The sequence below is a fragment of the Panthera leo genome, chromosome D4 (genome assembly GCF_018350215.1).
Source record: "Panthera leo isolate Ple1 chromosome D4, P.leo_Ple1_pat1.1, whole genome shotgun sequence".
NCBI lineage: Eukaryota > Metazoa > Chordata > Mammalia > Carnivora > Felidae > Panthera > Panthera leo.
Genome location: NC_056691.1, coordinates 18,575,716 through 18,600,401, shown reverse-complemented (window position 1 = coordinate 18,600,401; position 24,686 = coordinate 18,575,716). Strand labels below are relative to the sequence as shown.

The 24,686-nt window shown below is 47.3% G+C and overlaps 1 protein-coding gene and 1 pseudogene across 4 annotated transcripts in view; one reads left to right on the top strand and one right to left on the bottom strand.

The window, feature by feature from the left end:
- Positions 1-374: 374 nt before the first annotated feature.
- Positions 375-24,686, top strand: part of PRUNE2 (prune homolog 2 with BCH domain) — a 270,865-nt gene continuing 246,553 nt past the window's right edge. For all 4 annotated transcript variants that reach the window (XM_042911941.1, XM_042911942.1, XM_042911940.1 and 1 more), the window contains exon 1: positions 375-560. In XM_042911941.1, coding sequence (XP_042767875.1) covers positions 525-560 — 36 coding nt within the window. In that variant the 5' untranslated portion in view covers positions 375-524. The remainder of the gene's footprint in view (positions 561-24,686) is intronic.
- LOC122205490 overlaps positions 4,960-24,686 on the bottom strand; it is a 50,505-nt pseudogene continuing 30,778 nt past the window's right edge.

The window sequence follows — 24,686 nt, the reverse complement described above, 5'->3', positions numbered from 1 at the left end:
CTGGCTGACGGCGGCGGTGCCTGCGGCAGAGCCTCCCTATGCAGCAGCCCCTTGCACTTGGCTCGCGCTTCTGGGCGCTGTCCATGGTTGCAGCATCTTTCGGCGCGCCACGTCAGGAGGCCGCAGCGGGGCCCTGCGATTGGCGGAGGAGCCCCTCGCCATCCCCCAACACCCCCGCCCTCGCGCCCGGCCCGGAGCCCGGGCCCCCGAGCCCCGGCCCCGCAGGCGCGTGCCAGTGAGCGCGCGGGGCGCGCCCTGGGGCTCCCGGGCGGCACACCCACTTTCCTTATTAGGGCAGAGTCGACGCCCAGAGCGGGCGGCCGAGCGCGGGGGTGGGGCAGGGAGCCCAGGAAGGCGACAGCCGAGGGCGCAGCCACAGCCTCAGCCGCCTCCGAGCGGCAGGAGGGAACAGCGGTCGCTGCGCTCCGGCCAGCCAGTTTCCCGAGACCCCGCTTCTCTCCGCGGGGCAGAGATCTTCCTCTGTGCCCCGCCGGGTACCCCTAGTCCAAACGTCTCTCAACGACATGGAAGAATTTTTGCAACGCGCCAAATCTAAACTGGTAAGTTGGGGGAGCAAGGCTGTGTGCGTGCGTGTGTGTACCTGTGGTGTGTGTGTGTGTGTGTGTGTGTGCGCGCCCGCGCGCGCTGATGAAGGGGAAAGGGCATTGCAGCAGAGGAGGAAGAAACAACTTTGCCACTTAGTTGTCAGGGTGTGTGGGCTAAGCCTGGAAAGAATCTTTGGAGCTCGGGTCCTTACGGCTAGCAGTCTCTCTCCAGAATCCTGCCCCCGCGAAGTGCGGAGCTGGGGGTGGTCGTGGCCTGACGGAAGTTGGGTCCTGTGTGCCCAGTTTTGGGTCCTTTGGCCTGAGGTTGGAGAAAGGTACGTCCGGCCAAACTTCAATTTGCTTCTGAAGGCTAGAGGGTTAATGGGTGTGGTGCTCCTTTGGAAGAAAGAGCCCAGCCTTCTGCAGATGCAGTACCTGTAAGTGTAAAGCGGGAGGGGGGGTGGGGTGGGGAAGAAACCCTTAGAACTGTACTTTAGCTGGAGGCGGTGGCAAAGCGTAAGAGAGGAAGTTAGGGTGCTGCTAGGAAGGACGTTCCTGCGAATGCGCAGTTTACCCAAGCGTCCCCCACAAAGAGCTTGCTCCAGGGCAGAAGTAAGGGATGATCTCGTGTGACTCATGTGCCTCTCCCGTCCCTGTTCAGGGCCCTGTTCAGGTCCCTGTTCAGATCTGTAACTTGGGTAGAGGCAGAAGGGGAAAACCCCAACTGTTGCTGCCGATGTGGGGCAGCATGTTGTTGTTGTTCTCTTGGGAAGAGACCAGCATGTTGGCGGGTACCACTGAACCACTGTCCAAAGAGTGAACTGTGATTTTATTGTGTGCGTTTACAGTTGCTACACATTCTGGAACAGATTCTAGCGGCTTCCTAATTCCAAACTGTTTTGGCTCTCCAGCATAGCAGTAATAAACATAATGGGAATGTTTCTGTTTCAACACTTAGGAAAAAGCCTCCGCTCATTTAGAAGCAATATCTTTCGTGAACAGTGAAAGTACGTTTTATGGGCCTGGCAGAGGAGGAAATGCATAATTTATGATGCCTTTAACCTTTAAACCTTCAGAGAAGACAAAATACAAAGTCACCATGAAGGTGACGTCTTAATCACAAGGCAGGGTAGTTGCAGGATTGTTACAGTCCCTCATTTATCTTTGCACAACAAAGGGAGCGCAGACCCAAGTCTTACACTGATTTAACTCTAAGTATCTTTTACAAGACGTGAGAGTTGATTAATGCTAAGGTAAGTAGTAAGTATTTTGTTTTCTACCTCAAGTGTCCCAGAGACTCAAACCATTGTGGGGATTTCAGAAAGTTTGTGGTCATTTGTGTGTTTATTACTGACCCCCTTATAGTGTTACGAGAGCACTCGCACTCACTTGCATTTCTGATAGCGTAAGTAAACTCCCTGTTCTTTACCTAATGATGAGGGAGAAACGGTCAAAAAGAAGTCGATCGTGACAACTTATTTACTTGTTTGTTGTTGTTGTTTGTTGGTGGTGGATGAGAATGATTGGGCATCAGTGATACACATCGATTTAGACTGCACCTGTGTTTCACTCCTGAAACGTTTATTTTAACAATAAACATTTAGATTGTGGGGTCTGATGTGAGCAAGAGATTTGCCTCATTTCTTTTTTTTTAAAATGTTTTTATTTATTATTTTTGAGACAGAGAGAGGCAGAGCATGAACAGGGGAGGGGCAGAGAGAGAGGGAGACACAGAATCCAAAGCAGGCTCCAGGCTCTGAGCTGTCAGCACAGAGTCCGACGCGGGGCTTGAACCCATGAACGGTGAGCCGAAGTCGGACGCTTGACCGACTGAGCCACCCAGGCGCCCCTTGCCTCATTGCCAAAGAACAATTGCAGGCCTGGAAAAATTCCCTGTTTCAGAGCAATCAGTTGAAAGTAATGGGTAAGTTTATTTACCGAGTCCCTTCATTAGACGAGCAATTTGCTCTCTATCATTAAAAAAAAAGACAGGAAAGAGAAGTGGTTGTTTGAAATACTGTTTCTAGTTTCCTGTGTTAGCCAGGAGAACAATTACTGCTAATTTTATTTTTTCTTGGAATAGGTTTCTTGTTAGACTCTCAATGAGGCTTTCGTATTCAGCCGCAGGAAAGGTGTTCTGGTCACTTTTGGTGTCACATTGCCCCTGACAAATGATCTTTTCCAGGAAAATAAAACTTTTACCTAATTGCAACATTAACTATAGTTCAAGATAACCTTTCGTTTTAGATGACAGATAATCTTTGTTTTGGAGGAAGAAATTAAGTCAGTAATTATGACGTTCATTTGTGGGCACATTCCTAATCAATTAGTAAGATTTTAAAAAATCAGGCTAATACTTCAGAAAGCATTTGAAGGAGAAGAAATTATGCTGGCCTCATTAGGCCAGAATTAGATAGAACTGAGGTGTTTTCCATCAGAAAGCTGTTTTCCATCAGAAGTTAATATAGGCTTATCCCTATGATACCTTTAAAGAATCTAATTGACAGGTTGTTTTCCTACCTACTTGATTTCTCGCTTTGCTATTCTGTAATCATGATGTGTATCTTTCAATAGTTTGAAATTGTCAGTGTTCTTTCCAAAGTCCTAACATAACCTCACCCACCATTGGAACTAGCTAATTCCAATAGGCAAGAGAAGTTTTGAATTGCAACCATTTTGCATTTGTTAGTCATAGATAAAATTTCCAATGATCAAAACTTGGGAGACATTGTGCGTCTCTTTTCCTCCTGACCAGGAATATTTATTATTCATCTGTTATTGTGAGGGGAGCATCAGCTTTCCCATTCTAGGCCAGGCCCTTGTGTTGAGTGGAGATCTTTGAAGGGGAAGGGATGTTTTTGAATTTTTATCCGGTATTTTCAGGCTTGCGTCTGTTGAAATCGGGAGAGCATGCCCTCAAACCTTTTTCATCCTAGTCTGGTCCGGCTGATCCTTAAGCTGACGCATGTTCGGGGACGTAATCCCAACCCCTCCCCCCCAAATCTCTCCTTCTGATACACACCCTTCCTTCCTGAGAATATGCTGTGTTTATCAGAAGTGGCAAAAGTGGACCCCGAGTGTGGCCTCAGAGGGATCGCTCCTTCCTGGTTCTCCAATGGTTCTCTAGGGGGCCTGCCTTCTGCCTGGTTGGTACATGCTTGGGTGCCCGGTTCTTCTTGGTAAAAAAAATCTTAGCTGACTGGAGGGCAGCAAGGGAAGTCGTCACTTATTCCAAGCACAGTCTTCTGAGATGGCACCTCCCTGGCAAATACAGAATGACGAGTAGGAGGTGGACACAATGATGGTTCAACAGTCAAGCCAGCAGAGAAGCCAGGATTCACTCCCCTGATGTGAGCTCGCAGCTATGTCTCTGGGGTGGACACTCATTGCTAGAACTGGAAATGAGAATAAAAACACACTTTCTTTTTTTTTTTTTTTTTTCCTGCCAGGGCCCACCTGGCTTTTCTTCCACCTGCCCATTCAGAGCCTGGAAGAAGGACGGAGATCAAGTCTGATAGTTCCAGGCTTGTCCTGAAGTTTTAGCCATGCTCTCCTTTTTCAGTTATGCCGTTTCTATGGTGGTGTCTTATTCTTAGTCGTAGCATTTCGATGGTAAGAGAAATGGAGGGGGGGCAGGGAATAAGGGCTCCCTGCCCTAGACTGTGATTTGGGAAATGTCCCTCCATTTCATGGTGATGGGCTCAGAAAAGCATTCAGGCCAAGATGACCTCATGATGGCAGTAAATGGTCCAAGTTCCTATGAACTTTGTGTGTGTGTGGGGGGGGGGGGGGATGAAATAAATGAAGAATCAGAGCCCTGGGGTTCAGGCTGATGGGAAACCAAGGTCCCCACACTTGTGGGCTGGCTACCGAGCCTCTTACTGCCTGGATCCCACCGGCTGATTCAGTTCAAGCAGCTGCTGATGGGTTGGGGTGGGGGTGGGGGGTCACTGCAGTCCACATGCCCTATGATGTAGATCACCAGTCAGCCTTGGGTATGTGTGGGGGTGGGTGGAGGAGTGTCAGCTGCCACAGGATGGATCCAGGCCACATTAATGTCACAGGAATGCTGTTTTCAAAGAAAGGGTGGGGATAGGGCGGCCACTACAGTCTGAGGGATACATCTGTCTCTTCAGCAGCGACAGCTGCCGGTGAAGTGGTCAGTTCTGCAGTGGGTATTAGTGACCATGGGGACTTCTACAGGAGAACAGTCCTGGGTGACCTGAATGTCAACGTGGACTCTGTGCTGTGTGGCACAGGGACAAGAAAGCACGTTCGAAAACTCTAAAAGAACGACCGCGTTAGAGTTGTAGAGGAGGTGGGGTTTTTTAAGAAAGAAAGAAAGAAAGAAACACATTGCCGTGTGTCTACAGAGGCATCATCTTGACCCTGGAGGAATCTATTCCTGATTCTTTTATGGGAAGAAGAGTTGTCCATGTTGCAGATGACCGTTGCAGGTATTTGAGGGGGCCGCTGTGGAAAGGGCTAGGGGTGATAGAGCTGCTGCCACAGCAGTTTCACTTGGGGAGCTGAGCTCGTTCTGACCGCAGGCCACGGGATCAGCTCCCTCCCCATCCATGAGCGAGGGCCGGTGCACTTGAGACTTTGCCAGAGCCTTCCAGAGCAGGGAAGGAGACTCGGGAATCCAAAGCACTTCTGTGAATGTGGCGCCAGTCCCTTAAGGGCTGATGAGGAAAAAAGCCCACGATCGCTTTAGTGCTGGAGTCAGTTGCATTTGTCACTGCCGCGGCTTTCAGACCCAGGGCTGTGGGTTATCCAGCCCCGGGGCCTGCAGAGAAGAGTCAGACTTTTTCAGTGTAAATCTCACGGTGGACTGGTCTGCCTCAAAGGTAAAGGATTGGTCCCTGCCGTTCAGACAGCACCTTGGGTCTTGAAGGATGTGATTAGGTGAGCAAGGACACCATTTAATTAAGGACTTGGGAACATTTTATGCTAACTAGGTAAAAAGGCGACAGCTTTGGAATAACCTGTTTATTTCCATTTGTAACATTTGTTTGGGCAGATGTTAACGTTGTGTGGGGTTTGGCCGACCGGTCTGGAGAGCTCTTGTAAGCAATGGTGGCTTGGGGATAGAGGCATCACTCTCCCTGGACATCCTCTCCTCCCTGGTGTGCTAGTTGAGCAGTGAAAAGGGGGAGGGAGAACTACCCGGGTCTGCAAAAGATGAAGGCTGCAAAAGAGGAAAGACCATCTGGGGACCCGAGAAATAAAGTGCATGGTGTTGACTTGGTCATTGATTCTGTGCAGACCGTGGGGTTTGTGGTAGAGTCATAGAGTTTGGAGTGTTCTTTGAACAGAAACTGGGGAGGGGCATTCAAATTCAGGCAGCAGCATTCGCATGGAGTTTGATATGACTGGCACCCTCTGGGTTCGTGCAGTACACAATTGCACAACCGTACATGGCTTCCCTGCCTCAGGTCCTGGAGTAGCCCGCTCAGAATCTCTGGCACTGTGCCAAATCCATTTCTGTCTGAGCCCTGTGGCTTTGGGCTTTGGTTTCCAGGGGAGGTATCTTTCTCCTTAAGAGATCTTGAGAGGCAAGCTGGGTGCTAGATTGCTCTGAAAAATCCGACCCACAAAGCCCGGGTTAGAAAAACTAAGCTGGTAACACAGTCTTGGGTTTTTAATCTGAAAAAAATGGAATAGCGATACCCACTCTGCAGGTTTATTGTAAAGCCAAACGACTGTATCTACAGCCTTCATCGAAGAACCTGGCTGCTTCTGTCTCAGCGAATGGCATTTGTTGCTCATCCAGTTTGCCCAGCTGGAAACATCCTTTTCCTTCATCCCACCCCCACCCACCCTGCCCCTGGCATCACTAACTCATCAGGATGACCACTCTCCCGCCGCTGCCAGGGAGCGTCTTCTGCACCTCTAGAAACCTCGTGACCTTTCCATTGCTCTTTGGAGAACAATAGCACTCTTAGCAAGACCCCGGGATCTGGCCCAATGTGTCGCTCAGACTCTTGTGGCTTCTCCTCTTGCCCCCTTTGGCATAAAAAACCCCTGCCCCTTCTTCAGGTTAGGTGAAGAAAGGAAGTCTCACCGAAGGACCCTTCCCCATCCCCCCTGCCTCATTTCATGAGTATAGGTTGGTTTTTTTGGTCATGATTTTGGATCACTTACCTCAGCGTGTCGTTATATTTCTATTGGGCATGTTTGTCTGATTCATCAGAGTAAAAAATAGGTCTCTGTATGATTTTGTCCACCACTGTATATCAGGGCCTGGTGCAATGCCTGATATTTAGTAAGCTGTTTGTTTTGGCAATCAATCATGCCATATTAATGCTAATTAAGGACAAAGAGCCTTCCGAGTATGTCATCTAGAGACCCGTTCACCCCTTGCTCTGTTTGGCTGTTCTGTTTGCCAGTCTCCAGATTAATCTGAATGGCAGCATTCACTTTGACGAGGGGCTCAGGGCAGCAGATGGTTCAAGCGTCACGGGTCACCAGATCAGGGATTCCTTTTATGTTCACAAAGATCTTTGTCGCTTTGCACAACCTGTACTTGGCCTCGTCAGGTGTAATACGAGGAACAGCAAAGCAACCCTTGGTGTCACAGATCAGGCAGAAGTTCTCTTTGGTCTTGTCAGTGCTGATGACATCCATCAGCAGAGTAGGCTGTCACTTTGGATCTTGCCATTCGTCTTTTTTTTTTTTTTTAAGTTTATGTTTCTTTATTTTTGAGACAGAGAGAAACAGAGCACGCGTGGGTGAGGGGCAGAGAGAGAGGGAGACACAGAATCCGAGGTCGGCTCCAGGCTCCTCCGAGCTGTCAGCACAGAGCCGGACCTGCGGCTCGAACCCACGAACTGTGGGATCATGACCTGAGCCGCAGTCGGCCGCTTAACCGACTGAGCCACCCCGGGCGCCCCAGGATCTCGCCATTAATCTTAATGAACTGCCGCATGCGGATCTTCTTTCCTTAATTTCCTGTTAGGGCAGACTGAAGTCTGTTCCTTAGAAGGAGACGAGGGAGGATGTTCTCTCGGCTCGTGGGGACCGGTAGATGGACCAGGAGCAAACACATCGGTCAGCTGTTCCAGCCTCCGATGCTTTGGAGCTTCAACAGGCTTCAGATGCTTCTTGGGACCGTGAGCCACGCTTGTACTAGACGTAAAAAGAACAGAGTGTTTTTAGCATGAACGAAGACGTAGGGCAAGAGGCTTGAGCAAATCATACCGCATTGTAGTGGCTCAATAAAAACTAGTAAGTGGGTGGACAGGTGCAGATTCAGAGTGATCTGTATCTGAAGAGGGCAGGTGCCAGCACGCGCACCCACCCAGGTTGGTTTACTAGAAGGAGGTGAGAAACATTAAGGTCAAGGAGTGCCACACAACACTTTGCACGTAGTGTGTACTCCATATAAAATGTTACTAAAAACAAACGAGGCTAGTTTTTAGGCATACCTGCCTGGAATCTGCAAATCTTGGTTGAATTAAAGCATGAGTGGATTGGAGAGAGGCAGGGAAGGGAATGGGCCACTAAAAGTATCTGCAAAACCGCACTGGGTGGATCAGCAAACACAGCTTCTCGGTGCCTTGGATCTTCCTCTGTGTGGTTCAGAGACTAAAAGTTAGGCTCCCCCGATCTTAACTACCACACCAAGTCTGCCCAGCCTATTCTGCTGCCTCTAACATCTAATATCATGAGATAGGTTGGCAGGGAAGCTTCTTAGAGTCCTTGAGATGAAAGGTGCAGGCATTCCAGACTAGATCCGTTAGTATTTCTGTCCAGTCCTGAGACCGCAGACTTATGCAGGGGATGAACCCATGCGCCGTCCTGAGGCAGACGCCTTGTCCGGCCGGCATGCTGTTTGCGGTAGAACATGATTATGGTCTTCTATTTCATCTAACTCTCAGGGATGTGACCGACTTTCCCAGGTATTCTTATTAGCCTGTCATGTAAGAGTCTTCTTGACATGATGGTGTCCAGAAAAACTGCGTATCTTTGACTCCATGCGCTTTCTAGTTCTTGCTTTGGCTTCCAGGAAGCACAAAGTTATGTTTATGCTTATTCCTTAGCCTTGTGTTTCTTTTTTTAATTTCTTTTTTATTTTTTTATTAAAAATTTTTAATGTTTATTTATTATTGAGAGAGAGAGAGAGAGAGAGAGAGCATGAGCAGGGGAGGGGCAGAGAGAGGGGGAGACACAGAATCCGAAGCAGGCTCCAGGCTCCGAGCTGTCAGCCTAGAGCCTGACACGGGGCTCGAACTCACACACTGTGAGTGAGATCATGACCTGAGCCAAAGGCTGACGCTTAACCAACTGAGCCACCCAGGCGCCCCTGTATTTCTTTTTTTAAAATGTTCGTTTATTTATTTTTGAGAGAGAGAGTGTGTGTGAGGGAGGGGCAGGGAGAGAGGGAGAATCCTAAGCAGGCTCTGTGCTGCCAGAACAGAGCCCGATGCGGGGCTCTATCTCCCAAACCGTGAGATCATGACCTGAACCAAGATCAAGTTTTTCTAATTTTTATTGCTTAGTTTCTATCCTGTTATTATACTTGTTTTGTTGTGGGTTTTTTTTTTTTTTTTCTCGATGTGTTTTTTTATTACAAGCAGCTCACCCTTTTGGACCTTGGCAAGAATAAATAAATCCCTTTTCCGATAATGTATACGATCATGAACGTATTTTGGCAACAGGTCTGGTGTAATTCAAGGTTTATCTACTCACATATGGGAATTAGCTTTCTTCATGATTGTGCATATTGTGTGGGGGCTTCCAAACAGGTAGTTGAAATTAGACGTCAGCACCATCAAAACAGTATCTGTGTTCTCATCCTTAATGACAGCTGCCTTCCTTGGGAGCAGCAGTGATCACACATTCCTGTACCTGAGCCGGTAACCTGGAGCCCAGGAAGCAGCCCGTAGTAGAATTGCCTGCCTAAGGAGATTTACAAAGAATTTCATAGAGCATTTTGGGATTTGGAGGAACCTGGGAGATACCACTGTCTTCCTCATCACTTCTTTCCCCTCAATGCTGCATGGCGTGGTAGCTCACGGCCTGATTTCAGAGTCTGCCTTTGCCATTTTTATTTGCTGGGCAGGCAGCTTGGGTCACTTAGCCTCACCGAGTCTCGGTTTGCTCATCTATAAAATGAGAACGACATTAACACTCCTCTCTTAGGGCTGCTGCAGGTGTGCATGGTCCTGAGGTGAGAATATGCTCTCCATCTGTAGTCCTAAGGACACAAAAGAGACCACTGGGGGATCAGAGAGCCAGGAAGCCTTACTGACATTTTATAGGAACAGGGACAGTCCTTAGCTCCCTTTAGTTCACCTAAAATTTGGTGAATATCCGTCTTCCCTCTAAGAGATAGATGTTTTTCACTTACTGTGCACAATGGTCTGGTGAAGTAGCTAGCGGTCCCCTTTTGCAGTTGAGCAAACTGAGCCTTAGTGAGGCAGGGAGTTTGCCCAAGTTCTCACTGCCAATGAAAAGCAGAGCCAGAGTTTGCTCCCAGATCAGTGGACTCCAGTTCCAGGACTCTCTTCTTATAGCCTAAGTGCCTTTTCCCACCTGATCTCCTGGAATACTTAATTCCCTTTCAATTAAGAGTGGACAACTTGACAGGTTAATAGGAGGGTTGGATGGTAAGTTCACTTTGACCCAAGAGGGGTTTATTTCTGTGTTGACTGTTTTATATTATTAAAAGCCCTTGGACGGCTGAGTAATCAACTAATGTTATTGAGAACTAGCTATGAAAAAAATATGTGGCTCGGCTGTCTGTGATTTGCTTGAACAAGTTGGGAGATTTTCTCACTGTATGCCCATGCAAAAGGAATATAAAATACTGATAAACCATTTGGAAAATTGGTGTGTGCCTTGCTTTTACAGTGGTCAGAAATGTGGGAATTTAGTGAAGTTTTATTTTTATTTTATTTTATTTTAAAGTTTATTTTTATTTATTTTGAGAGAGAGAGAGTGAGCAGGGGAGGGGCAGAGAGAGAGAGAGAGAGAGGGAGGGAGGGAGAGAGGGAATCCCAAGCAGGCTCCATGCTACCAACACAGAGCCCGACGCTGGACTTGAACTCATGAGCCGTGAGATCATGACCTGAAATCAAGAGTGGGACGCTTAGTGGACTGAGCCACCCTGGTGACCCGAGAATTTAGTGAATTTGTAATAAGGAGAATACGTTTCAAAAAAAGTTTGAAGTTGCCCCTTACTTACTACCATCAGGGTTGTTGTCACAACTTTTGGTTTTGCAGATTTCTTCTTAGTCTCTTGCTGGAGGACTTCAAGATTATTTTGGTCGATTGATTGGCTGATGATTGGCACAGTGGGGTGGCTCTCCCCAGTGACACAGCTAGTGAGAAGACCTCAAGTTGGGAGACAGCTGTCAGTCCTGCCAAGTCTGTTTTTGGCTCTTGAGTCCACTGGCTTAGCAGTGCTCTAGAAAACTGCCGGTTATACTCGAGACACATAGGGGTGAAGGAAAGGGGAAGAAAGAAAAGAAGGAAGGTGGAGGTGGGATTGGAAGGAACCAGGAGAGAAGAGAAGGATCTGGGGGGATGGACACAGGGAAACGTGGTGAGGCGTAGGAGAACATCCTTCCAAAACCCAGGGCGGAATGAATTGGAGTTCACTCGTCTGGCATCATCAGCCAACCCTCGGTCTCCTGAAAGATGGAATTCTGCAAGAGCGGCTTTTCTTTAGGGAGCCAAAATTGATGACCGAAAGCACATCTTTACGAATAAAGAAGATGCGTGCACACAGATGAGCAAATAAGCCAAAAGCAGGACCAGACCTGTCAATACCGAGGACGAACTGGTGGTTGTCAGAAGGAAGGGGGGTGGGGGGATGGGCAAAACGGGTGGAGGCGAGTGGGAGACGCAGGCTTCCAGTTATGGGATGAATACGCCCCGGGAATAAAAGGTACAGCGTGGGGTACGTGGTCGGTGATATCGTAGCAGGGTTGTACGGTGACAGATGTTAGCTCCACTTGTGAGCGCAGCATAACCACACGGTTGTCAAATCACTATCCTGTGCACCGGAAACGAATATGACATTGTATGTCGACTGCACTCAAGTAAAAAAAGTAAAAAAAGAAAACATATCTTTTAAAGGTCGTTTTTTTTTTTTTTTTTTTCTCACGGGAAAATATCCTAAACTCGCTCCCTCTCTGAGCCTATTTGTTAAAATGTTTTTTTTTTTTCAACGTTTTTTATTTATTTTTGGGACAGAGAGAGACAGAGCATGAACGGGGGAGGGGCAGAGAGAGAGGGAGACACAGAATCGGAAACAGGCTCTAGGGTCCGAGCCATCAGCCCAGAGCCTGACGCGGGGCTTGAACTCACGGACCGCGAGATTGTGACCTGGCTGAAGTCGGACGCTTAACCGACTGCGACACCCAGGCACCCCACTCTCTGAGCCTATTTGTAAGGTGACATCTGTAAAACACAGCAATGCTGGGAACACAGCAACGACTCCCGAATGTTAGCCATCACCATCATCGTCATGATCGTCATCATCGTCATCATCGTCGTCATCATCATCATCATCATCATCACTTAGTCTGTGCTTTGACAAGATATTCACAAGCTTGATTTTCTCAGAGTGCGGTGACGGGAGAAGGGGTTGCCAGAGGCTGTAACTGCTGATGACTTACAGTGGAGGAATTGCCCAAACAAAACCAAAATCAAACAGAATCTACAAGACGCAGACCCAGGCCCTCAATAAGTGTCATTCCATCTGGAGTCGGGGAAACAGTTCTGAACATCTGTGCGGTGTCTGTGGCTATCACATCACTGGTGTTCACAGTGATAACCCTGAGCAAGCAAGGAGGAGAGGTCACGTAAGCCCAGTGTCCTGCTTGAGAAAACGGGTGGGGTGTGCAGGCAGTTTCCGAACAATTTCTAACTCCGATCATTCGAATAGAAAAGAAAATAGAAAGGAAATTGTCCCATGGAGGGTAAGCTTCGGTTGTCTGGAGAAGTCTCTCGCACAGGAGACCTCGTTCTTACGGGAAGCCAGATAATGTGAAATGTCATGGTTTTCATAACAAGTGATCATGAGTCAGGAGGGAGGGTGACGGTGCTAAAAATGTGAGCCTGATGTGAGGAGGCAGAAATAGGCCCGTGGCATGTAGAAGATGCAAAAAAAAAAAGGCCACTCCTCGCGCCCCGCTCCCGTCCTGAGCCCGAAACTAAAGCTGGCTCTGGACTCCACAAAAAAAGCTGCAGCGGGTGTAAACGAAGATCCCTGAGAACAGCCCCAGGGGGAGGGGCGGCTACTGATGGACTTTCAATTATTTGGAAGGATTTTGTGGGAGAGCTCTCATTCTCAGAAAGCATTTCTTTCCCTCGCTCAAACAAAAACAAAAACAAAAACAAAAACAAAAACAAAAACAAACCCAGGACTTATAGGATAAGTGGCTTTAAAAAAAAAAAAGAAAAGAAAAGAAGATGCCCATCCATTCAGTGAGGTCCAATTGTCGTGAAAATGATCTATCAGTTAATTGAAGGGTGCGAAAAAGAAAGGTGCGGGCCTGCATCTTGGCTCCCCAAAATGGAAAAGAACAGAGGCAGAGGTTCATCCCGAATGTAGGGGCATTTTGCTTGGCTTTGCACTCTTCATGGGTTTTCTCCAGCAAGGGGTCAGTGGCGCTGGCCAGATCAGCACCTGGCCCTGGGAAGACAGAAGTGTCACGGCAGGTGGACAGATCAGCGGGTCCTCTGCCACGGGTGTGTCTGAGAGGGCACACGTCTGCCTGCTCCCTGGGAGGGCAGTGTCCCCGGGCCCTTCTCCACGGACACAAGGGGGCAAGCCTCTCTTTGCCCCCAACTTCTCTGCTGCTTTTTTTCCCCCCATTTCTCTTGAGAAATAATTGACATCCATCACTTTAGCAGGATGGTTTGGTTTACTCTAAGAGGATTGCCACCGTAGGTTCAGCGAACATCCATGGTCTTTTACAGATCCAAGAAAAAGAAAAGAATGAATAAAGGGGGACATTTTCTCCTTGTGATGAGAACTCTCAGGCTTACTCTCTTAACGACTTTTCTATATATGGCGTGGCAGCGTTAGCTCTGGTCTTATCATGTTGTACATTATTAAGTCTGTGCAGCTTTAACACTTCCGCCTTCCCCCCGGCCCTGAGCGGCCTCGTTTGGCGTGTGCGCGGTGCCTCCTGACCAAAATACTAGGTAGGACTCTCTCACCCTTTGACAGCTGCAATAAAAACAGACTCGCAGAGCTGGATCCTTTCAGGGAAAGGTGAACGGTATTTCAACTCATCCTTGTGGATTAATACAAGCCTAAACTTTGATTCAGATTTTGTTTTATCTTTTGAGTATTTACCAAGAGCACTGGGAGGACTCATTTGGGTCTCTTTCTTTTTAGATTGTAGGCAAACGAAAGCGTGGCCTTAGGAAATGTGTACAGGTCGCGGAAAAAGATAAACAGGAAGGAGAATTGTATTTGCTAGCTAAATATTTCTTCTATTATTTAATTGTGAATTTGCTTCGTAAGACCCTAACGTAATAAAGCCGTGCACAAAACAAAGCATCTTCATTGGTCTGGAACTGATGGCATGCTTTCCACTTGGCTGACATCCCTGGAGCGCTGGGTCTCTTGGCTCCACTCTCTAAAAAAAATTCAGACATAAACTCACTGTAGTGGATGCAGAGCAAAATGCCATCCCAGAACTGGCTTTTAAAACACTTTGAAAAATTCATTAGCCTCCAGCGTTATTAGGTCACTCTGAGCCATGTTGGGGGGGGGCGGTGGTGGGGAGAGAAATGTACTTCTCGCTTGTATGGAATTATTTCATGCCGAAATAGCCTTCTCAGCAAGCATGACATTGCTGTAAAGACCAGTTAACACTCGTAGGGTTTCAGATACCAGCATCTACACAGCTCTGATGAATCCCATAAACACTGCACTGTGCATATTACTACTAGCCCCTTCGTTGGACTTTTACTTTCAGCGTGGTTCATATTCGGCCACCCCGATCACTATTGTCACTCTGGACATACCCTGACCCGTCACTTCAGCGAGCGGTGTGGAAACAGGCATCAGGATTCCGTGTGTTTAAACACAGCATTCTACAGCCATAGTCTTTTGTGAGTGATTTCTTGCTTTGAAACTGTTAGTTATTTTGCTCTCAGACCGCTAGAGTTGAAACTACTGTGAAAGCATAGAGCTTTAACATTGAAGCAGATGACTTTAGACGTCTATTTCAACCTGCTGGTATTAGGTTTCTGTCTTCATTTATTTGTGAAATAATAAATACATGTTAAAGCAAATTTGAAAAATAGAGGAAAGGTAAAAAATGAGCCATAAACATTAGAAACTAATATTAAAAATTACCCATCTTCATTCAAGCATGACCGTTGGCAATATCTTGGCAAGTCGTCGCTTTCTTAGTCTCTCTTTTCTGTGCATAGGATCAAAGTAGGATATTCATACATTTTAGTACCCTGATTTTTACTTTACTCAACATTATTCCTTAAATATTTCCCTTGTTATTGAATTGTATTTCAAATCAGCATCTTAACTAATAGCAAATGATTTGATAAAAAAGATATACTATGGTTAACATTTCGATTACCCCTCCATTTTTTTTGCTATTGTTAATTACACTGTAATTAACATTCTTTGTACCTGAAATGGTTTTATCTTGTTAAGGATCATGTCCTTAAAATAGTTTTTCAAATATGTGCTTATTAGAGCAAGAGATATAAATATTCTTAAGTTTCTTGATAAATCTTTCCACATTGATTTTGGGATGAAATGCACCAACTTTCAAGACCCAGAGAGGTTCCAAAAGATTCACTTGTCCACTAGAATGTTGTGACAGGGTTCAGCATAGATTTCTGGTCTCTTGACACACAGGTCTGTGCTCCTGATCAATCTGAGAGGCTTTATAGTGTAGCAGGAAGAGTACTATATAGATCTGAGCAAAACATACAGATGCGAGCCAATAATCTCAAGCTGCCTTGCTGCTAAATTAAGATGATTGTAACGCACCCTATCCCACACCAGTCATGGCTCCCATTTGAGACCATGAGGTAGAATCTGACACATCCTCTTTTTCTCTTCACTTCCTCTATTTCAGAGGCAGCAATAACTGTTCACTAGCTGCCTCGTATGGTAATTGAAGACATAGTATCACACTTCATAACCTTCTCTCACCCATGTGATCTCCCTCGGTCAGCCTTGGGTAGGACAGGTGTTAGCATATCTACATCACAGGTGAGAAGAATGAGGCCAGAACAGGTGAAATGCAGCCTTGCCCGAGCACACACAACCAGCAAGGGGCAAAGCTGGACACAGGATCCGTGTCTTCTGGTTCCCAGCCCTTGCTTCTAGCAGTATCTTTATGAACTAAAAATTGACTCGTACTATGAAAAGGTAGTTTGAAATTCTCGCTGCGAGTCTGATGGTTCGGATTTATCTCCACGAAAGGAAGTGGCCGGGTTAAAACACGGGCACTTTTCCAAGTGAAGACTATCCAAAGGTAAAGCACATTTGTGCCGAAGCTGTGTTTCGGGAAACACACAGGACAGCAAACCTATCGAGCTTGGGAGTTTCGTGTGATGGACTCTGATGAACAGTTTGCAGGTGTGAGATTAATGGATGTGTCATTGGTGGCAACATGCTGAGTGAGCTCCATGGGTGCTGGACACCAAGTGTCACCTGTGACGATGGGAAGGAGGTGCCCGAGAAGCGAGTCTTTGGAGGGCCTGTGAGCCTCATCCCAGGTACTGTAATGGGGCAACAGGTGACTGGATGCTGTTTATGTTGACTCCAGCTGAGAGTTCTATGTAATGAAAAGAAGAAAGTTTAATTGCTTACAACATGAGATCTTTCCCTGCTGTGGGGGAGGTATAAAGATGTCAAAGTCTCTCTCTCTCTCTCTCACTCTTTGTCTCCCCACCCTACCCCCATTATTTCCCCCGTTGAGATCATATTTATTATCCGGCCGAAGACCTAAATGCATCCCTCACTGATGCAATAGGGAGTAATTTTAGTGTAGTGTATTTAATGCTGTGTGAGCTGAATTCTCTTTCAAAAAGACTCTCCCTAAGAAACACATATATTTCTGGACCAACATTTCCTATAGCCGCGGCACGACAGAGGCCACACGGTTGCTGAACGCAGTGTGCGCAAAGGTGACGACGCGTTCGACACATTGGTCTGTGGACAGAGGTCCTAGGTCGCCTGTTTTTCCCAATCTTCTTTCCAAAAGAAGAACTTAATGAATTCACACTGGGGAGAAAAGTGAAAAGCCAAACATTGCTGCAAGGAATTTAGGGAGTTGGAGCTCAGGGTTAGTCTGGGCACTCTGTATTAATACAAATTTTAGGTTTATAGGACACCAGTTGTCCTGAAAGCCTAACGTGATTTTTTTTTTTTTAAAGAGAAATCAATTGTCTGCAGATGATTTGTATACAGTACGGTAATTCCTTTCCAGATGTCACGTGGGAAGCTTTAATATTTGCTGAGGGAAATATACTTGGGATGAGATTTTCTTGTAAGCGCTGGGATGGGAATGAAAATCAGTGACTCTGAGAGACTTAGCTGTGTAGTTGTTAAGTCATGCACATCTGCTAAATAATTAGCATGCTGTGGGGTAGGAGGTTCTGGAAGTAAATCCTTGTGTGCTATAACTCCTAGCTATCCAACTCCTTTCTGAGGACGCGTCTGCATTTTTAAAAGACAAAGAGCAGAGAACGTGGAGGGCCCAATGGGAACATTCAGGTTAAGCTAATACCTTGCCCCGACCAATATCCCTGACTGGGCTTTCTCTCTGTCTCAGTTCTTCTCAAAACATCTTTATCCTGCTTCTTACCCCTGGGCACTTAGCTGTCAGCAAAACCTATCCTTGGCCAGCAAGCGAGGGAGTAAATACCTATCAATATTTACAGTTTACATATTTTACTTCATTTGACCTTCATAGCGATACTCTGAGCCAGGCATTATTATGCCCAGCATATGGAGGAGGAAACTGAGGCTCAGAGGATCAAGTGACTTGCTGTAGGTCACATACGTAACGAACGTTAGAAATAAATTTATGGTATTCTTTAACATTTTTTTTTAACGTTTATTGACTTTTGAGAGAGAGAGAGACAGAGACAGAGTGCGAGTGGCGGAGGGGCAGAGAGAGAAGGAGACACAGAATGTGAAGCAGGCTTCCTCCAGGCTCTGCGCTGTCAGCACAGAGCCCAACTAGGGGCTCGAACTCACGAACCGCGAGATCATGATCTGAGCCCAAGTCGGTCGCTTAACCGACTGAACCACCCAGGAGCCCCAAGAAATAAATTTATGGTATTCTGTCCCTGAGAGCCTTAACTTGTATTTCCATTGCAACGCACCTCAGGGGCTCAATACACCGACTTCATGGGGAGTGGTCATTAGAGCAGCTGTTCCTAAACTTTCTGGTGCATAAGATCTGGGGGAACCTGTTAAGAGGTAGGTTCTTTAAAAAAAAAAAAATTAAGTTTATTTATTTATTTTGAGAGAGCGACAGAGAAAGTGAGCAGGGGAGAGGCAGAGAGAGTGGGAGACACAGAATCCCAAGCCGACTCCGCACTGTCAGTGTGGAGCCCGATGTGGGGCTTGAACCCGCGAACCGTGAGATCATGACCTGAGCAGAAACCCAGAGTCAGATGCTTAACCGACTGAGCCACTCAGGCACCTCTCCCCTTTTAAAAAATTTTTGAAGTTTATTTATTTTGAGGGAGAGCCAGAGAGTGAGCGGGGAGGGGCAGGGAGAGAGAGAGACAGCGAGACAGAGAGAGAATAAGGATGCAGATTCTGATTCAGTGCGGTGGGGGGTGGGGGGACCGGGGAGCCTGCACTTCTTATGTGCTCCCGGGTGATGCTGATGCCGCTGGCCCCCAGACCACAGTTTGAGTCGTGAGAGTCCAGAGTGCCACGCTGGGGGGCAGAGGGTCCCTCCGTGGCCCCTCTCAGGGGGCGCTGGGATCTGGAGAGGGCGGTCCCCAACTGTAAGGGGGTGCTTCCCCTCTAAGGAGGTGCTGCCTCATTGCACTTCCCTGCGGGCAGCGGGTACCGTCCCATCACACTGAGGCGGAGATGTGCAAGGAGCCGGGCGTGCAGTCTCCTAAGCTGTTAAAATCTAAGGCGAAGGAGGCAGTCTTGTGCTCGGATTTCGGATGGCAGAAGAATGGGTATGGGAGGAAGAAGGATCCCTCTGCAGTCGCACCACAAAGACAGCCGTCCGTTCTAATAACTCGTAAGGCAGGCAGTGCACGAAGTGCCCGTTTCTGACGTGTGTTGCTGTTCAAATGGTCCACTGTTCCTTACGTTTTGCCAATAAGAAACCCTGGAGCCTCCTGGCTGCACGGTGCCTAGAGGAGGAGGGGACCGTAAAGAAATATGTTGCTGCGCCTTAAGGCGGGCGAGGGAGGACAGACCTGGAGGAAGTGATAATGTCTTAAGAAGTGCGGGGCTCTTAACCAGGTCCTTTGAATTATGTCAGGGGGAAAGCGCGGTGTGGCCCTTTCCCCCAAGGACTTGCTGCAGGAGACGATGTTGGAATCAAACTTTTTTTTTTTTTTCTATTAGGACAAAACCATCCACAGTTCCCCTCGCCACTGTCTGGTTTCTGTCTCTTTGTCTAAATTACTGTTAATTTTTCTTGTCTTTATGTGATATCCTCTTTCAGACAGTCCCTTGGCATCTGGTGCCGGTCTGCTTTCTGTTTCGTGGCTGTTTGTCCCCCTCCACGTGGTTACTGGTGCGCCTTTGTACGTGACGCTTGGTGATGGGCGGTGTCCTTTATCACTTATGCCCTTCCTCCTTTGTTGATGGCTTTTGCTTAGTCACCCTGCTTCTCTGATGTGTCCTTTGTTCGCACTCTGTTTCCTACGGCCTCTTTACCCTTCCTTGTCCAATTCCTCTTTATCCTAATACAGGATTCTGTTTCTGTCAATGCAGTGGGGGAGCCCAGCGTGGCCGGCGGACTCTCAACGTAGTTTGGGGGTGCTCAGCAGATGTCTTCAAGTGTTCAGGTGTCGTTTTCAGGTCCCGTTCTGTATCAATCACCTTTCACTAGGTTCTGCTCTGGTAGCAGAAATCCCCGGTCTCCATGACTTTCAATGACAAAGGGGTAGTTGTCAGTCAGGTTACAGGTTGCTGAGGGTCAGCTGTGGCTCCCAGAGCCTTCTTCATTCTGGGATGGAGGCCAGTGGCCCAACCACGGCCTGGGGAGGCTGTTCTTGGGTCAGAAGGAGGACGAAAGCTGGTAGGGTCGAACGGTAGTTCTTTGAGCTTCAGCTCGGGCTGGACCAAGCCACTTCCGTTTGCACCTTCATCAGCCAAAGCACGTCACGTGGCTGTGCCCATTGTTGGTGGAGCGGGAAGCATATTCCACCCGCAGACAGATACCGCAAGTTCCGTGCCCTTGTGTGGGGACACAGCCTCGCGTTTCTATAGGAACGAAAGTTAATGATTAGGGAGAACGTTGTAGCCTACTACGCGCTCTAAAGCTAGAATCCATCCTGTCAGGTGAACACTGCCCAGAACCACACTTACATCCTGTTAATGGTCATGTCAAAAGGTAGATAACCACCCAATAAAAGCTTTGATTCAGAAACCTGAGATTCTTTGGCAGTTTCTACTATCATTTTCTAAAGGTTTTTTTTTTTTTTTTTAATGTTTGTTTATATTTGGGAGACAGAGCGTGAGTGGGAGAGAGGTGGAGAGAGGGAGACACAGAATCCGAAGCAGGCTCCAGGCTCCGAGCTGTCAGCACAGAGCCCCATGCGGGGCTCGAACTCACAATCCGCGAGATCATGACACGAGCCGAAGTCGGACGCCTAACCGACTGAGCCACCCAGGCGCCCCTACAGTTCTTGATGTTATTAATCAAATGAGAATCTCTGCTAGCTATTTAGTCATCTCTCATGCCTTCAGATGAAGCTTGGGCAGGAGTCGTTTCCATGGTCACATTTGGGATAACTTTATGCTGTATCTGGGTCCCTAGTTTAGGATTGGGGGCAGCTGGCTCACCTCCTTTAGATCACCACGGAAGCATTTATGGAATAAGACTACCTTGCAAAATCCTTTAAACTCACGGTGCCTCAGTTTCTTCCTCTAAATTAGGGAATAACAATAGATCCCCCTTGTAGGAGGTCTTGAGGATTACATTAGGTAATAGATGTAAAACTCTTAGAACCTCTTGATACATATAAATATTTGAGTCTTTGATGGGTGATGATGTTGACGATGCCACCAATGGTGACTTCTACTCCTTTGGTATCTGAACTGACAGTTTTGAACTGACAGACGATCAGACGTATGCTTCTGAGTTTAAGATTTATTTATAAGTAACTAAAATCAAAATCAACACAGAAAGTAGGGGCTTAAATTCCTGACCTCCTGTTAGACTAGCAGTAATGTGTCTTGGAGAAATTAATCTCCAGACCGGATGTTCTCGCCTTGCAGTCACTGTGCGGGGCGTAAGTTGTTTAACTGCCGCATGAAGTTTTCGGTTTATTTGGTGACCGCAGTGCACTTAGGACTGGGATGAGTGGGATAGGCTGCTGGAAAATTCCAGACAAGGTTGGCGAGGAGAGCCACAGGACTCGTGTCTGGAAGTCAGTTGGCTGGGCCCTCCAGGACTGGTCTTGGGGGAAATGGGTATGCGGGTTAGCGTACGTGGGGAGCTTGCTAGGGAGGACAATGAGGCTTCCGGCCCGGATGGCTCCTTTTGTCCCATGTGCCATCGGCTCAGCCTGAGTAGCCTCAACATGAGAGGAAAGGAGGCAGGGTCATGGAGTCAGAGTGTTAAGCTCAGTGACTTCTCAGTTGTGTGAACTTGGGTGTGTGTCTTAATCTCTTTGAGCCTTGGTTTACTCATAAATGTAATATTATTTAATATTTGTCCATCCATGATCATGTGCAAGAGCATTACATATATTCTTTAAATATTCACAAAGTCATTTTGCTTTCACGATAAGCCTACTTGGTAGATACAGTTATACCCATCTTGCAGATGGGGAAGCTAAGGTAGAGAGAGGTGAGTAGCTGGCCCCCACTCACACATGTAGGAAAGAGAGGAACCAGGTTTCGAGCCCAAGCAGTGTAGCTCCCAAGGCTACATTCACACCCACCATGCTTTTGAAGCTTGTTGGTGCAGTAAGAACTTGGCCTGGGGTTGCTGCTGGAAAGTAAATCTGTTCACCTCCTCCAAATCCTAGTTCACTGCCTGATTCAATAAGTAGGTGGTCAGTAAACATGTATGGCTAGTTCCTTTCTCTCCTCTTCCTTTCAGCGGTCCTGGGGGACCCGAGGAAGTGGGATTCGTGGGTGGCCGGGAATGAGATGGGAGATCGTCAGCCCAAAATTTTTCTGGGAAGGGCTTCTCATAACTCTCAAATTTACCTTGTATTTGAAAGTCCTCCTTCTGTCCTATGTACTGCGTGAAGCTTTCTTCTGCTGCTCCGGCCCTTACCACACCAAGCTGGAGGGTATGACGTCATCTTGTAAAGCAAGTTTGGAATGAAAAAGGATGATAGCAGAGTTCAGTGTGCTTTCCAGCCCATCATCATAGCCCCGTTTTTGCAAACCCTTTACGCAATTAACACACGGATGATCTTTATATGTATTAAAAAAAAATTTTTTTTAACGTTCATTCATTTTTGAGAGGCAGAGTCAGAGCATGAGCAGGGGAGGGGCAGAGAGAGAGGGAGACACAGAATCCGAAGCAGGCTCCAGGCTCTGAGCTATCAGCACAGAGCCTGATGTGGGGCTCGAACCCATGAACCGTGCTTGAGATCACGACCTGAGCCGAAGTTGGATGCTTGACAGGCTGAGCCATCCAGGCGCCCCTATATGTATTTTTATCTGCTTTGGGTGTCAGCTACCTTTAAAATGTCATTTATTTATTTTGCCCTTTACTCTGCATAGCATCAAATAACTTTGGGGTGAATAACCACCAAGCCAAAAGGTGTGGAGAGCAGCTGTCATGAAGGTTTTAAATATGAGACAAACCACTTCAATGATTATTTCCTTAATTCTGTCTCCTCCTCCCAGTGATTTGGTTCCAAATTGTCCCTGTGACTAAGGCATGTTCCGGAAGCAGAATTCTGTAGTGGAAAAAGAAATGGTTCCAGGGAATACTGAGGCCGGGATTATAGTGTTTTCCCTTCTACATGGGAGCAGTGTGACATTGGCAAATCACGGATCCTTTCTGGGGCACCTGGGTGGCTCAGCTGGTTGAGCATCCGACTTCAAGGTCATGATCTTGTGGTTCATGAGTTCGAGCCCCGCGTCGGGCTCTGTGCTGACAGCACGGAGCCTGGAGCCTGCTTCGGATTCTGTGTCTCCCTCTCTCTCTGCCCCTCCCCCGCTCACGCTCTGTCTCTCTGTCTCTTAGAAAATGAATAGGTGTTAAAGAAAAAAATTAAAAACAAATCACTGACTCTTTCTGAGCTTCTGTTTCTTCTGTGAGTTCAACACTTCCAAACCACGGAGTCCAGCACCTCAAGATCTCCCAAGGGAGGGGTCCATTTTAATATTTCAAACCTAATAATGCCGTGAAATGGCAAATAAAAACTTTCAAAACATGGAGTCCACAGGTGATAGAGAAAATTAGAGATCTTTGGTGGTGGGAGGTTGGGGACTAAGAATCAGTTCTTACTTATTTTTCTTACAGTGCCTTCCACGTAGTTGGGCAAATCGTTTGCATCTCCAAGCCTCAGACTGTTCATCTGTAAAGTGGGGACAATTTGGAATTCATCTTCGGGGGGCGCCTGGGTGGCGCAGTCGGTTAAGCGTCCGACTTCAGCCAGGTCACGATCTCGCGGTCCGTGAGTTCGAGCCCCGCGTCAGGCTCTGGGCTGATGGCTCGGAGCCTGGAGCCTGTTTCCGATTCTGTGTCTCCCTCTCTCTCTGCCCCTCCCCCGTTCATGCTCTGTCTCTCTCTGTCCCAAAAATAAATAAAAAACGTTGAAAAAAAATTAAAAAAAAAAAAAAAAAAAAAAAGGAATTCATCTTCGGGAACTCAGAAATTTGCCGTGGAGCTTAAATGACATAGTAACTCTAAAGCACTTAGCCAATGGCACTCAATAAATTGTGGCTGTTTCCTTAGTTCTTCAGTGTGGATTCAGAATTACCCAAAGGGGCAATTAAATAATTAATTAATTTTAAATGTTAGTGTTTATTTTTGAGACAGAACGCAAGCAGGGGAGAGGCAGAGAGAGAGAGAGAGAGACAGAATCTGAAGCAGGCTCCAGGCTCCGTGCTGTCAGCACAGAGCCTGACGCGGGGCTCAAACTCATGAACTGTGAGATCATGACCTGAGCCGAAGTCAGACGCTGAACCGACTGAGCCACCCAGGCGCCCCAAGGGGGTATTTTAGATTAAACTAACCCCCACTAGATTATGTCATAAGTCCATAACTCTTGGGTGGACCTGGGGTTCTTCGGGGTTGTGGTGAACTCGAGGACGGACCCGTTCATTCCCGCTTTCTGGGGAAATGTAACCCCAGTGAGATTTGCACAAGCCCTTTAGCTGAATATGCCATCAATTGGTAACATCTGGGGCCAGTCAGAAGTAGGCAAAGAGGGAGAGGAGAGAAGGGCCAGGGAAGTATATGGAGACCAAAGTCCCTGGAGCAGAGTGGCCTGCCTGGTTGGTACTTGCTGTTTATGGCATACACACTCTCAATGATAATTGCTGCCATTTAACCAGGATTCACTATGTGCCAGGCACTGTACTAAGTACTTCACAGATGCCGTCTCTTTTGAACTTTCTTAGCCATGATATGAGTTCTTTTTATCTGTTGGCCAAAGCAAGTTACATGGCCAGTCGGATTCAAGGGGTGGAGAAATGCACTCACCCCGCCTGTTGTTGTGAGGGGCTGCAAAGCATCACTGTAGGTGCGTGGATAAAGGGGCGACCATTCTTGCCATCAGTTTGCAACAGACTCTGTAGGATAAAAAGAACAGACGATCACGTATTTCCCGGGAGTAATTTCTGTGCTCAAGAAAAGGGAAATCAGCTACCGAGGGCCTCCTAGCGTCTTGTATCCCTTTCATTACGGAGAGTCCAAGAGGCAATACAACTAAAATGTGGCCCAATTACACTGATATACTCAGGAGCCCTCCTGCAGCTATTTGGGGAATTTTGTATTTTCTGAATTTCTTGGG